The sequence below is a fragment of the Wyeomyia smithii genome, chromosome 2 (assembly GCF_029784165.1).
Source record: "Wyeomyia smithii strain HCP4-BCI-WySm-NY-G18 chromosome 2, ASM2978416v1, whole genome shotgun sequence".
Taxonomy (NCBI): Eukaryota; Metazoa; Arthropoda; class Insecta; order Diptera; family Culicidae; genus Wyeomyia; species Wyeomyia smithii.
This window is the reverse complement of record NC_073695.1, coordinates 270,608,746-270,623,431: the sequence shown is the minus strand read 5'-3', so window position 1 is coordinate 270,623,431 and position 14,686 is coordinate 270,608,746. Positions and strand designations below refer to the sequence as shown.

Genomic DNA, 14,686 nt, shown 5'->3' with positions numbered 1-14,686 from the left:
CCAAGATTGCAGCGTTAATAATGATGTCAATTACCGGAGCGCCGTCTTTAAGCTGTATCTGCACAACAGTTTGCTAATAGAGTCTGCTTTGCGTTGGCGTCTCTGAGGCGGGCAAACTAGTAGAACATAGACTCGTTGCATAATGTTTTTGCCGTTGAATGCTGATGCTATAAAAAATTATCTTTTTCAAACAATCAGACCGTCGCCCTACCTAAACGCACTTAGGTGGATCACAGATCACAGGTCGTACATAAGATGCTTGAGGTTCTGTAATCCGTACATGTTAGATTCTATGTGTTAAAAGTATTTTCTCTTCCAGTTTTTAAACCCATATACACAGCGTTCACGGTAGAACGAAATCTAGCCGGTTTACCTCGGGCTTGATTGGCCATCGCCGATTACTGCCCCGTTAAATCTGCTCAGTTCAAAGAAACAAAGCCGATTCGAAACACTTGAAATGTTGTTTGGCTTCGGTGATGTGGAAATTATTATATTGCCGCTGAATATGATTCACTTTTCAAGGCGGCTTAACAAATTTAAGTCGACGGTGGTGAATACTCTCAACGAAAAGTTGAAACATTTCACGAAATCAGTGCTTTATCACCTACGTCAATGTTTGATGGGTGATTTTTTATGATTTTCTAAATGATGCTGCTTATGAGGTGCTTAGGCTGAAAATTTCAATCTCCAACACCTTTGAAGCGCGTACATCGACCGGCACAGTTTTACACCAGCGCTATTGGCGTGCCAGCGAACAACAGAATGAAAGGCCTTTGCTTCATATGCACTGCCATTATCCAATCATTGACAATCGCTGAAAGTGTACTCTGGTGCAATGCGATTCCACTGCATTCCAAGTTTCAATTGCTTGCTGCAATGTGCACTTTGTGGTATCAGCGTTTGAACGGCATAAATTGTCTGGCAAATGAGCACAGTTTGATAGAATCTTTTGACATCATTGTCCATCATGCGTGATACTACCCAACCCACATATGCTTGTTAAAAAATGTAATAAATCGTTTGTGACCGGTTTTTGTGTGTGCGTATGATTGTACCTTTTTATTCAAATTTAAGTGAATAGTACAACTGCACTAATAATCCCGAGTAGGACGAAAGAAAACTGAAATTCAAATGTAATTTCTTGGTGTTTGGTTTCGTTAATGCTAGTATCAATTGAGCTCAAACGAATGGGTTGCCCTCGAATTCCAAAGAATAGAAAAAACTCTTTCGCCAAGCTCTGCATCATCCTTTAACGTATTTGATGATGCACCGCAGCAGTTTGATTCATAGAAATCACCATTCATAATTATGTCAACGAGAATCCGAGAATTCTATGATAAAAGCATTCAGCTTGCGGTCAGAAAGCTTGGAGCCCGAACTAGACGGAATCCCATTGGGTGTAGCGATCAAATATGCTGACGCTTTTGGTGAGTAATTGCCTTTTATTTAGAAGTTATCTTTATCGCAATTGTTGACGGTTTCGCTGGAATTTCTTAAATCGGTCATGATGTTTGATACATGTTATTATAAAGTGATCTCATTGTATGTTTCCCTAAATCCGGTTCAGCAAAGATTTCATTCGGAGCTGAGAAACCCGGGAAGCTCGGTAGCCGCAAGGTTTGACAAGCGGGTGGACGTAGGGTCGAATCTAGTAGAGTCAGGTCATTTTGTTTGTCATCATGGATTTACTTTCAGGCTCCCCAACAAATACCCTTCCTTCAAGCAGAAATCTACAATATCTCTGTTGACTTCAAACAATAAGACTCCTTCCTCTTGACATAATAAGTCCCTCTTAAAATAAATCTGACCAGAGAGGAACCTTAGGTGAAGTTCATTCCAAGGGATTGTAATTTGGCGATATTGGTAGAATGGAAAGAGAAAAGTACGACCGCCTCTTCCTGGTTGTCTGCTTAAAATTGTTTTGTGGCTCTCTCGTCAGGCATTCTGGCTACATGTCCAGCCCACTGAAGCCTGCCCCGCTGTATATAGTGAAGGTATCACTATATCAGCATGTTTGCGTACCTGGTACAGACCACGCTAGTTTTGAGCGAGTTTGCATACTACGGGATCTTAGCTGGTTACGCAGTCCGTAGAAGGCCCTGTTTGCAGCTGCAACTCGTCGTTTCACTTCACGGATATGAATCATTGCCACATGTCACAAGCGTACCTAGATAAACCAATTCATCAACCACTTCAAATCGTTCTCAATAAATCGCCACTTCAGCACCAACATCACCGGATCACTTCCACGCTAGTAATCCTCACACGCTTGTTACATTGTTCAATGTGAGTTTCAATACGTACAGCCTAACTGCAAGGAATAGGATAGGTCGCAGGTTGTGGATAGCGAAACGGCTTCCAAATATGAAGGGTAGGTGGAGTACAATGAATTGAATCCCCGAACAAGCAGCATGAGTTATTAAGGGCCTGGAGATGCGTAGTGAGCTCTACATTATCTCTTTTAACGACTCCTAAAAAGCGAGTCGACGCCGCCATAATCCTCTAAACTAAAAAAGCGTTTGATCTCCAGGAGAAGCTGCCAAAACAGTGTTTTTTCTTAACATGCAGCTGAGTATGAAAAGCTGTATCTCGCCAGTTATACCTAAGATGGCAACCCTGTCAGGAGGATGTAGGTATCGCGACCCCGGAAACCTCTCCTAATCACGAACAACGAAATTAGAAATATGGAACTGATGAATCGGCAAAGACCTAGTCTACGAACACGGAATCAGAAAACAGTAGAGCAGTAGTAAGCTTAAAACGAAAGGATAAAATCTTACGCTTAAGCACGCATATATATATATATATATATATATATATATATATATATGATAAGCGTGTCACTTACTTCAATAGTGGTATGCACTGCCAATCATATCAAGTGCAGGACAATATCACAATAAATCGGATGTATCTGGTCGTAGTGATGTGTCCATTAGGGCGTCCGAAAATTGCATCAAGTCTGGATCTCCTTTCCAACGGATAGATTTTTTTTAAGAAAATAAATTGACGATAAACAAACCGAAACAAATTTTTCCTCATAGTTTGGGTCTTAAGGATCCTGTAAGAAATATAAAAGGATCAGGTTTCATGAAAATTTGAATTTTGGATTTAACATAGGAAAAACTGATTGAACAGTTGAAAACATCGTTTTCTATAGCTGCCTCCAAAGAAAAGTTTGTTCGTAACATCTTTTCCTATCATATGAAGCGTGAGCCCTCAGGATTCCAGACTTGATGCAATTTTGGGACGCCCTAGTGTCCATACAGAGAAAAAACTGTAATCCTTGGCCCCCGCGTAGATCTTTTGTTACAAGATGCGTTCCATCTCTAATAGCGAATTTCTTTCTTCTACTGCGTCAGGGCAAATCTGCAAATGCCAGATAATTGTTTACGATAATTGTTTACGAACTTAGCACGTGCTGTGGTGGGTTGAAGCTGACAAATTTTACAGTGCGCTTCGGGCAGCACGCCAGGTCGAGACTGGGTCAATATCAAGCGAATAAAGAAGGGTTTTGACAGCAGTTAGTGCGCTTCCAGGTCAAAACGAGGTGAGCTGGGGAATAAAGAAATTCGCTATAAGATTGCTGAGTCTGAGTATGGTTTCAAGCGTTCCAGAGCGATGGGATTCTTGTATCCCGCGAAATAATAATTTAGATTGTACGCCATCTCTTGCAACTCTAAATGATTCGATATTCCTACTAACGTTAGATTTTTTTTAGGCCACAACAGATAACATATGCAACGTAAAAACAATATTTCTGTTTAAAAATCAGATCTTTCTATTTCCGTACATGCAAAAATCATTCGAAAATTTTCAGTTTACGTTTTTGCTGCAGAAGCATTCAAAAATCACAAATTTTCATTTATTTAATTTGTATAGGTTTAAGTTTTTGAAGGCCATTACAGGCTACTTACTTGACCTACTCAAATTTCAGATCACTTCAGCCCAAAATTACATAATGTTTGGAAACCTAGAGTTTTTTTTTTTGAAAAAAATTCTAGCACTTGAAATTTTACTAATATTTTATGTCTCAAAATTTCCTACGGATTCTTTAGGGTTAAAACTACGAGTCAGATTTTTTCGGAGCAGTTCAAAGTTCTAGTATGAATTATATTTGTTAAATTTTCGAAAAATTTCATTTTTTACGTAGAATTACGTCTTACGGCAAGAATACAGGGGGTAGATAAAATAATTTAGGCAAACAAAATTTTGTCAATTTTTAAACAGTTAAAACTTAACGAAAAATGAATCCATTTGGATGAAATCGGCTTCATTTTACTATTCTAGTTTTCAAAAATTACTAGGGAATTTGACTGGACCAACGGACACCGGAAATGTTCCGGATTTTGGAAGTGTGTCAAAATGTGCATTCTTGCAACGCGTCTTGTTTCTTACAGGTTGATTACCTACGTCTTTATTGAGCAGTGTGGATGGATGTTGTTTGTAGATTTCTAAACTTTCAGATACGTCCAATTTCCATGAATTATTAACGGGGCGAAGCAGGTACGCGGCTGTGTTCCATGTTAGTTGCGGCATACAACAGAGTGAAGTAGTTTGGCCTACTAATTTCAGTTTAGAATAAAAATCGTTTCAATAGTCAACTGATTTTCTCTTTGTTGCAGGCAGTTTTATCTTCAACTGTATGCTTTTGTCTTCATTTCGTGATCAATCTTGTCACATAGTAAGATGTATCTCCTATCATAGAAGTTTTATGAAACGTAGATTTGGACAGAAATGAGAAACTGGGAGCTCTAAAACTTTTTTATTCGCTTCTTGAAAACTTGTACACTACTAGCAGTGCAAATTTATTTAGGTTTCGCGTACGTAGCGTGATTCTGTGACATTGATTTCGTTGTATTTTAGTAACGCGTTTAAGGGGAGCGATCCTCAACTTTATCAAATTTTTAAACTATTGCACCGAATACCATTAAACTTTGCACATAAGAGTTTTTTTTTAACTGGACTTTTCCGGACACTAAAAGCATTACTGGTATGGTCAGCCTGGACATAAACAAAAGTTTAAACATTCGGAATACACGGGTGGTGAATGATTAACGCACGTTCTGCACATATATATTCGCGGTGTTTGAAATTGAAGATACATCTTTCGTCATCGTAATTAGCTCGTAATGAGGTAAAGCGGGTAACTTTTTTCGATTCTATCACTTACCTCGGTGACACAACCTTTCCTTTCCGTCGCAACTGTGGAGATGCAGAGGTAAACTCTGTTTCCGAAAACAACAGCTGCTAGAAACTCCTTCCTTACAACATCCTTCCTCGTCCTAACAATCGTAAGGACATGGCCGGCGCCGTTATCGATCCATACAAAGCGGTAGCTACTAAATTGTCGGTGTACGTGGTTCCTTCACTAGCTCAGATCAATCACGGAGAAGCAGCTACGAGCAAGCAAGCAAGCTCAAGCTCAATAATATAATTCAAATCAATTTTATTATTAAATTACGAATTAAAGTCTTCAATAAAAGACTTACTCGATGAACTGTTTTCTGTTTAACTGAAGGTCAAGTTGCGAGTCTAAATGTAGTACCGAGGCCGTGCGCTGAATATAAAGTCAACATTTACCTTAGAAAAAAATGATATCGGAAGATACATCGGCAGTGGCGTTCAGAGTATCGCCAACACTGTGACCAGTAACCAAAGACACACTAATCACCAATTGGTGACTCTTATTTTGTGTTTGTAAATTAGCGATATCTCAGTATGTTAATTATTGGATGCGAAACTGTATCCTTCAATATTTATTCGGCGTTGAAACGTTTACTAATAAATCACTAAATATTTGTGTTTAGGTAAAAATCATTCAAACAAACATACCGGCTATAAACCTCATGATTTTTGTGCATCTGTAAATCCAGTAACAAATTTGTGACATAAAAACAACAACAACAATAACGCACGCTAGCCTGTGGGGTTAATAACGGTCTCGATCAACTAGATTAGTTGAGAGAATTCGTTATCGATATTGTTTTTGGCACATTTTGCATGTTACAGGATAAGTACAACGTAACACCGTGCCCCAGTGCACAGTGGGGAATCGCTGGCCACCAGCTAAAAAAATTTTTTTTTGTTAGCTGTTTCATAATATTTTTCCTTTATTGCTATAACATTCAAGTGTCTAAATCCAAAATTTGGGCGCAATATCATGAAATCTGAATTTTTTATGATTTTTCAAAGCTTGGCGAACTGACGTTTTTTGTCATTTTTTTGAAAAAAAGTGGACTACTTTGAAACGCTCTGTAGCTTTTATGATAGCTTGGATTTTTTTGACGTCAAAGAAAAAGTTGTTGTAAATATTGTGCAAAACAAACCCTCTTCATTAGATATGGTAAAATATGGTCATAATAAGCCTGACACTAGAAAAAATTAAAAAAAAAACCTATTTTTTGTAGAAAAGTAGCTTAAAAGTTTAGTTGCCGCAGTTTGCCACGGTTGTGACTACATTCAAAATTTAGGTAAAAACGTAAGCTTTCAAATGCACACTGTCCGCTACTGCGCAAAACTGCGCAAATTGTCACTTTAGTGAAAAAAACGATAGCAGTTTTGAAGTAGAATACTTCTCTCAGGAAGTTCGGCTACATAGGGATGTGAAATGAAAATCTAAAACCGAAAAAAGTGAAAAATATGTCCAATTTCAAATGCTAATAAATCGGTTAGTATTCGATGGATTTCCTTCGTTCTTGCAGCAATAGATTGGAAAATCTTCTAAGATTCTTCCTAAAATAAGATAATTGTAATTTTATTATTCGAACTATTGTACTATTGAAAATAGTCAAGCCTTGTCAAAACGAAAAATTCGACCTCTGATTGGTCGTTATATGCTTGCTTCCCAAGCACGGTCGACAGGATCATATACCTTGCAATTGAAAACATGCTATTTGGCCTATATAAGAGCCTGTTTCAGCCGGAGCCGCTCATTATAGTTCTAGACAGCGACAACAGCAGTCGTCCCTCCTTAGCAGCAGCACTAGCCCTGTGGTTGGTCACCACGTCTCGGTTTTTCTCAGCGTGTGTCGCCAGACAGCCATTATTCCCCCCGTGTTGGGGCAGCATGAAGATTGCCATCAGGAAATCCAATTTTGGAAATCAAAATGCCTTTTTGAAGGCAAATAAACAAGTCATTGAAAGTTAATAATTTTTGTCAACGCAAGCAAGTATTCTGTGTTGCATCCTAGCAATTTAAATTTGTCGCACCCGTCTAATTTACTGAATGTGAAATAGCTTCCACAGTGCATGTTGTCCGTGTATCTTAATTCCCCCAATGTTAGGGCAGCTCAAAGGTTGTAATTAGCAACCGATTTTGAACAGCAAAATGCTTTTTTGAAGGCAAATAAAAAAATAATTGAAGGTTAATAATTTTCTGGCATCAACACAAGCAGATATTCTATGCGGGATGCAACCAAATTCTGTTGTAGTTGTCTAATTTTTACTTCATTTAGTAAACTCCCCACTGTAGGGGCAGCGCAAACGCTGCGATCAGCATAACCGACATTGAATAATAAACTGCCCTGTTAGAACGCATTCACAAAAGCAGTTAGTTCGACTATGCAGAGCTAATATGAAGACGATTCAATCAATCAGCGTAAACAGAATTTCGTCGTCTCTCAGCTGCCAAGTTGCAACATGATGCAACACGCAACAGCGAGCAAACGAAATCGCTTGATGTTACAAACCGCAATAAGATACGGGTTAAAACCGTTGCGTGTGTGAGAGCACCATCGGTGTTTACTCGCTGGATACACTATCTACTGTCTACTGAACGCAATAATCTGCTTACATGCGACACGGGGACGGGAACATTTTCTTCAACGAAGCTACACAACACGACACAAAACATGTTTTTTTGTTGCTTCAATGAGAGTGCTATCGGTCCGGCTCGACAAGAAATCATTTTTGTGCATCCGTGCTACGAAACTGAGGAAAAACTTTAGAAACTGAAAAAAAAGGTGAAGCTTATCAAATGATCGCTCTGAGCCGGAATGAAGTCACACATATTTTTCAAGTTATATCATTCCACCACGTACGTAAAATAATGCATTCCTATTTTCATCCCCATATAAGAGCCTGTTTCAGCCGGAGCCGCTCATAATAGTTCTAGACAGCGACAACAGCAGTCGTCCTTCCTTAGCAGAAGCACTAGCCCTGTGGTTGGTCACCACGTCTCAGGAGCAGCGCGGTTTTGAAGTAGAATACTTCTCTCAGGAAGTTCGGCTATATAGGGATGTGAAATGAAAATCTAAAACAGAAAAAAGTGAGAAAAATGTCCAATTTCAAATGCTAATAAATCGGTTAATTTTCGATGGATTTCCTTCGTTTTTGCAGCAATAGATTAGAAAATCTTCTAAGATTCCTACCAAATGCATGGAATTGCAATTTTATTATTCGAACTATTGTACTATTGAAAATTCTTAAGCCTTTCAAAACACAAATTTCGACCTCTGATTGGTCGTTATACGATTGCTTTACCAAGCACGGTCGGCAGAGTTATGGACCTAGTAAATTGGGAATGCATCATTTGGCCTATATAAGTGCTTCATCAGATAATAAACAGACATTTCATCGGATATTAAATTGAACTACTGAAATTCGAAGAACACAAATAAATATTTGAAGAGTTAATATTTTCTCGTTTTGCGCTATAATCCAAAGTTAATTATCTTCATCTACATGCATACTCTGACTATTATTACGTGTTTGCGTTGCTTAGTGTTTGGCTACGGTTATGCAGTACGCAAATAACGGTGCGATGCGATTCGGCAAGACGAAATGTGTTGAAATGTATAGCTCTACTTCGCCTTAAAAAGAGCTGTACATTTCACCACGGTAAGGCGAATCGCATCGCGCCGGCATTCGCGTTCTGCATAACCGTAGCCTTTGTTCCGTTCCTGTTTAATGATGTCGTATTAAATGTACATATTACAATTCGGCAGCACTTTAACTTCTCATTTGCACAAAATTTATAAATATTCAATGAACTTCATTCAAAATATCAAACAAAAAGAAATTATAATACTGCCAATGAACGGTCAACGTTTATTTACTAGAAAAGATGACTGACGCGCAAGCAGCCGGGTTATCTTTCTTGTAAAAGTATTCTACTTCAACCTTGCGGTCGTGGCTTTGCATACAACCTTCCTGTGATTTTTTTTTCATTTTTTTGAGGTTTAAATTTCATCCAGGATTAATTTTAATCATAACCATGATACCCCATTAATGGAAATTTATGATATAGAACTCAATTCGTAAGAATAAAATAAATATTTGGGTAAAAATTACAAAATTTATCAATTAAAAGTTATAAAATAAGTGTTAAATAAGAAAATAGAAAACAAATCTTCATGAAATTTTAATCATGTCAAACTTTATCACTTTCTGCAAATTTAAAACAATATTAAAAACATTCAGACCTTTTCAATATATGATCATGAAACTCGCTAAACTGATTGAAGTGTCAAATACTATCAGCAAATTCATACCATCAAACTCCGGCTAACAATAGCCCGTTTGAAGATTGCTTTTGCTTCACACTTGTTTGCATAAGCACACATTTTGCTTTATGAGAAAAAAAGCAAAAAACAGTCGTTGCCCTCCACATCTTTCGTATTCATTTAGAACGTTGTGTCATTCCAGTGTCTTGGTTTTCAAATTCATAAATTCGTTGAATTTTATTATGGAGCCTTCAACTTCAGCGGCACCACCTAATTCAATGTCTAGTAAGTTGTCAATTCATGGTGTTATACATGTATTTAAATGTCCTCTTGCAACCATAGAAACCGGATTAGGAAGATAACAGATGTATGAATTAATGGAACATCGAACATTACTAGCAGAAATGAAAATTGCAGCGAAAGACATTTCGCCTGCTGATAAGTATAATGAACTTCAAATTTTCTGGAAACAATTCAACACGAGATTTTAGCGATCGCAGCGAAAGATGATGATGCTGATGATGATTTTTTCAATTTGTAATTAGTTTGTATTACTTATGTTGTTTTAGTTTTAAAAAAAAATTATATATATATATATATATATATATATATATATATATATATATATATATATATATATATAAATATATATATATATATATATATATATATATATATATATATATATATATATATATATATATATATATATATATATATATATATATATATATATATTTAGGCAAAATTTGTTCAGTTCGAGGGGTCGTCCATAAATTACGTATTTTTTCAATGGGGAGGACGCCCGAGGCACTACTAGTGGTCGAAGATCATATAATTCTATAAAAAAAAGAAAAAAGTGCCGAAAAATATTAAAGATTGAATTTGGTGCTTTATGGACGGCCCCAAACAAAAAATGGATGCCAAATTCGTGTACAGCGCCCCAAAATTATGTAAATACTAAGTTTTTGTCGCATTTATCGACACTTTTTTTGCTTGGCCAGCCTTTGTATGGAGTCGCCCCACTGTGCAGTGCTGAGTCGAGAAAATTTACAGCTCGAAAAGATCCTCGACCTGATCGCGAACCCGACATCACAGCCGTGAGGGAGCCACGGGGACCACACAAATTTGTGATTTTGTGACACCATTCTTCTATTTCCAGAACTTGCAAAACAGGCTTCAGCATCTCGATTTTTTATTCTTATTTATCAACATATTTCTAAAGGCTCTGATGTGTAATTTGTAGATTGAATTCAAGTATCGCTTCGCAACCTGAATAAACTTACTGGAGCTTAAGTTTATGTCATGTGAATTTCATCGCATTTTCTATAATTCTTCTCCGCGGCGCCTAATATAAAGATAACCGATCTCCGAGTGTACTGCAATAGCTTCTATAAGTTATGTGAATATTCTGTACCGTTATAATAATAATGGATAGTTTAAGTAGCACATGTAGGATAAGAATTTAAATCTTCCAATTATTCTACCGCTTCACCACTTACATACTGGCTTTTTTCTCGCACGCCACTAGTGAATTTAAATAAATCCACCGGTAAGCTCTAGCTAATGCGTGTAGTTATAACATTAAAACAATACTGACAGTAACGCAGTGTCTGTGGAGAGAGACGGTGGGAGATGGGTGAGAAAGCTCCACGAATAATGTCAATGTCACGTCAGCTATAAATGCTATCGCCATAAAAATGCAGAATTACCTACCTACCTCGCAAACTTAAACCGCAAACTTACGCGGCATGCCAAAACGGGCAACACTCACACAAATTCAGACACACGCAACGCAGTAGAGATTATGGCGTTTCCCAGGGAAGGTTCCTCGTCCGGGTTGGTCAAGCGTGACTGGCTTGCGTGTTGAGATGTTTTTTTTTTTTATGAATATTGTCGTTCCCTGTTCCATTTGTTTTTTTTTGCGTTATTCAATGATTCACGATTCTTTACGCATGAAGCGTTTTAAAGTTGGTCATGGAGGCCGATGATGAAGTATAGATTATAATAAATCAAAACAAACGAGAACGATGGTGTTGTTAAATAACTTTGAGTTAGTTTGTGTAATGAACAGAATGGATGTTTACATTGGTTCGACCTGAAAAAAAACCTCTATTCGTAATAAAATAGAGATATTAATCTTACTTAAATTACCAAACATTAACCAATATTTTTAAGGAATGAGCTAAAGATATAATCACTCGTGTCTATCACTAAGACCGTATGTTGGGTTTCACTTGCGTTACTTAAGCTTCGTCTCGACCGGTAACCGGTATGTGTAACCAAACTGCGATATATATTCACTTAGGATATCTTGGCAACGGTTTCTCCACGTTTCGCCGTTGTTGTTTCGATGCCAAATAGCGATGTTTGTTCAGTCATCGAGGATGTTGACTCACTGCGTGAAGTTCCCAACCTCAGTCTTCTTTTTTGGCCCTCTTGTAGCCAGACTGTAGACCAGCCTCATTCATAATTCCGACCAGACGACGACAGCGGCGGACTATACACAAGTCGAGTGTTTACTGCTTCAAAAAAGTTGGCGAAAACTCAAGCAACGAGTTTTTTACTGCAGAACTCCCTTTTATGGGAGAAGATTTTATTTTTAGCAGCTTTGATGTATGGTATGCCTGTCTGCTCGGAGGTCTTGATTTATCATAGTTGGTGGTGTAACGAACGAAATGAGAAAATCGTTATGTGTCATTGTCTATGATGCCAATGCCAGTGCAAAATAGTGTGCATAAACTGCGTGATTTTATATTTTGAAGAAGTATAACAAGTCCCCAAACCCCAGCAGTCACTTTTTAGTACAGTTCCTTATATTACTGTTAAAAGATTTCATGCGTTTTACGACTTATGAGTTATTCTAATAAACAAACCATGGAGGAAAATGAATTCGCACGTAGGTGGGTTACCTACGAGTGATAACATTGTTTGCTAAGCTGTGACAGCATGCGAGCAGCTAGTTAATTGCATACTGATGCGATGTAAAAGTAATGGTACTCCTCAACCACTCCAGCAGCCACCCCAGAAGCGGCGGCAGTACGTGATTAGTTAGTGTATTTATCGCCTGCTTGTTTCTTGATTAACTCTTAACATACGCGAGACGCTATTGCCGGCTGTAATGGAATACTGAAAGTGAAAAATATCACGATAAGCAACTGCATCTATAATAAGCACAATGATGTAATGTACTGTTTTATTTTAGCCCCTGCGATAGCCGCTGGTTGGGAACTTAAAACTATATTGCACCCAAGAAGCACACAGCCAGCAAACAGTTCATAAATAAAACATTACGAATGTAAGGCTGGTAGTGCTTCTCCTATACACGATCGCTCGTAGACCCTTTATCATCTGAATTCGATGGGAAAGCGTTACTCATCGCATAGAATTGAAAACTGTTTCATGCATCACTATTACGTATTTTTTACACTCCTCTCTCTTCCTTTCTGTTGCAGGAAATGGTTCACGCGAAAGATCCTCCAGCTCACTATCTCACCAAGCTGCGAACTTACCTGGATCCTAAGGCCTCACGAAGTCATAGGGTAAGCATTTTAGCGTTATTATTCAATTGAAACGGTTAGTCATAGTATTTAGTTGACACGATATACAGTTTGAATTAAATTAGTAAAGATTGCATTGATTAGGTGATTTGTAGTCATCTTGTGATTTTGGGAATGAATGGTCTACTACAGTTCAAAAACCAGAGAATATATTAAACGGACACAAGTAAACTAGAAATTAGCCGCGCAGGAAAATCTTATTACAGGTCGGACTCGATTATCCGGAGACTCGATTATCCGGGGGCCCGATTATCCGAGGCTCGATTATCCGGAGAAAATGGCTCGATTATCCGGAGTATTTTTTTTTCTTCTGTATTTCTATAATGTACTTTTGCCTTCCGGATCATTGGGAGTTTCGGGGTTGTTCAAAATTGTAACAACAATGCCCCGTTCTGTTTAGGTAGTTCGTTTTAGGCAGTTTTCTCGTCGTTCCTTCAACCAATTCTTACTCAACAACCTCCACAAGCAAGGTATTATGGTTTTTAGTTGCCGATGAGGACTATTGGTCAACCGGTTTCGAATTTATGGCCGGAACATATTTCTGTAATATAATGGCCATGATCAATGCAGTACTTAGAACCACAAAGTGGCCTGTTTCGGTGGTGTTCCGGATACTTCTGGATTATTGAACCAAAACTCATCAACCGAAATCAATAACGATTTGAAATCCGTAAAAGGAACTTTCATAAATGACGTAGCATTTGAGGGGGGTGGGGGTGGTTGCAGTTTTGTGACGAAATGTGACGAGAGGGAGGGTGGGGGTTCAAGCCAAGCTACGTAGCAAACATGAAACTAAGAAAAAAATTTGGATTTTTTCCAATTGTTCTTTTTTATCACTGTTTTTTCTGCTTAGGGTCATTTTTATTCCTTCCTTGTCTTTTCTTGTTCATTAATGTCTCAAGGTATGTTTTGGATAATAAAATTTGCAAGAAAAAATATATGTGGGGGGGGGGGGGGTTGTTATAAAGCTACGTAATTATCTAAGGGGGTCCTTACTTTGTGACGAAATGCTACGATGGGGGAGGAGGGGGTCAAAAAAACCTGAAAAAAAGCTATGTCATTTATGGATGTTCACAAAGTAGCCCATTAATGGTAATATCGAGCGTCTAGGTCGTTATAGGTCACTTAGGAAACAGAATAAAAAATCATGAGTGTTGTCAAAATCGAACAGGGTCTGTATATGTAACACCTCAATTCTTCTTAATATTTAAGATAATAAAACAGATAAATACCTAAATCAAATCAAATTCTATTATATTTTCTGGAAAATATTTCCTTTAATCTCTCGAAGCAAAAGCTGTTTTTCTAATGGTAGTTTTGATTTATTTTATTTGGTTTTTACATCTTCGAGATCATCAATTTAACATAATTTATTATTACGTATGTATGTATAATAAACGCCGACAAACAGTCTAAAGACAATTTTTAATTTATTTCGTCGGCACAAGTATTGTGTACAACATACTTTAATAGAAAACTCACTGTTCTAAATGAGAGATATTAAAAATAAAAAATTGCTCGATTATCCGGTGGATTCGATTATCCGGAGCGAAATGTTTTTCAAAACTCCGGATAATCGAGTCCGATCTGTATTATATTTATTACTAGCTGACCCAGCAAACTTCGTCCCGCCTATTTTAGTGTTTAATTTAATAATTTTAAATATTCCAAATTCATTGA

The 14,686-nt window shown here is 37.6% G+C and overlaps 1 protein-coding gene across 10 annotated transcripts in view; it reads left to right on the top strand.

The window, feature by feature from the left end:
- LOC129721937 (formin-like protein) overlaps nucleotides 1-14,686 on the top strand; it is an 87,364-nt gene that overhangs the window by 53,550 nt on the left and 19,128 nt on the right. For all 10 annotated transcript variants that reach the window (XM_055675070.1, XM_055675065.1, XM_055675066.1 and 7 more), the window contains one exon: nucleotides 12,902-12,988. In XM_055675070.1, coding sequence (XP_055531045.1) covers nucleotides 12,902-12,988 — 87 coding nt within the window. The remainder of the gene's footprint in view (nucleotides 1-12,901; nucleotides 12,989-14,686) is intronic.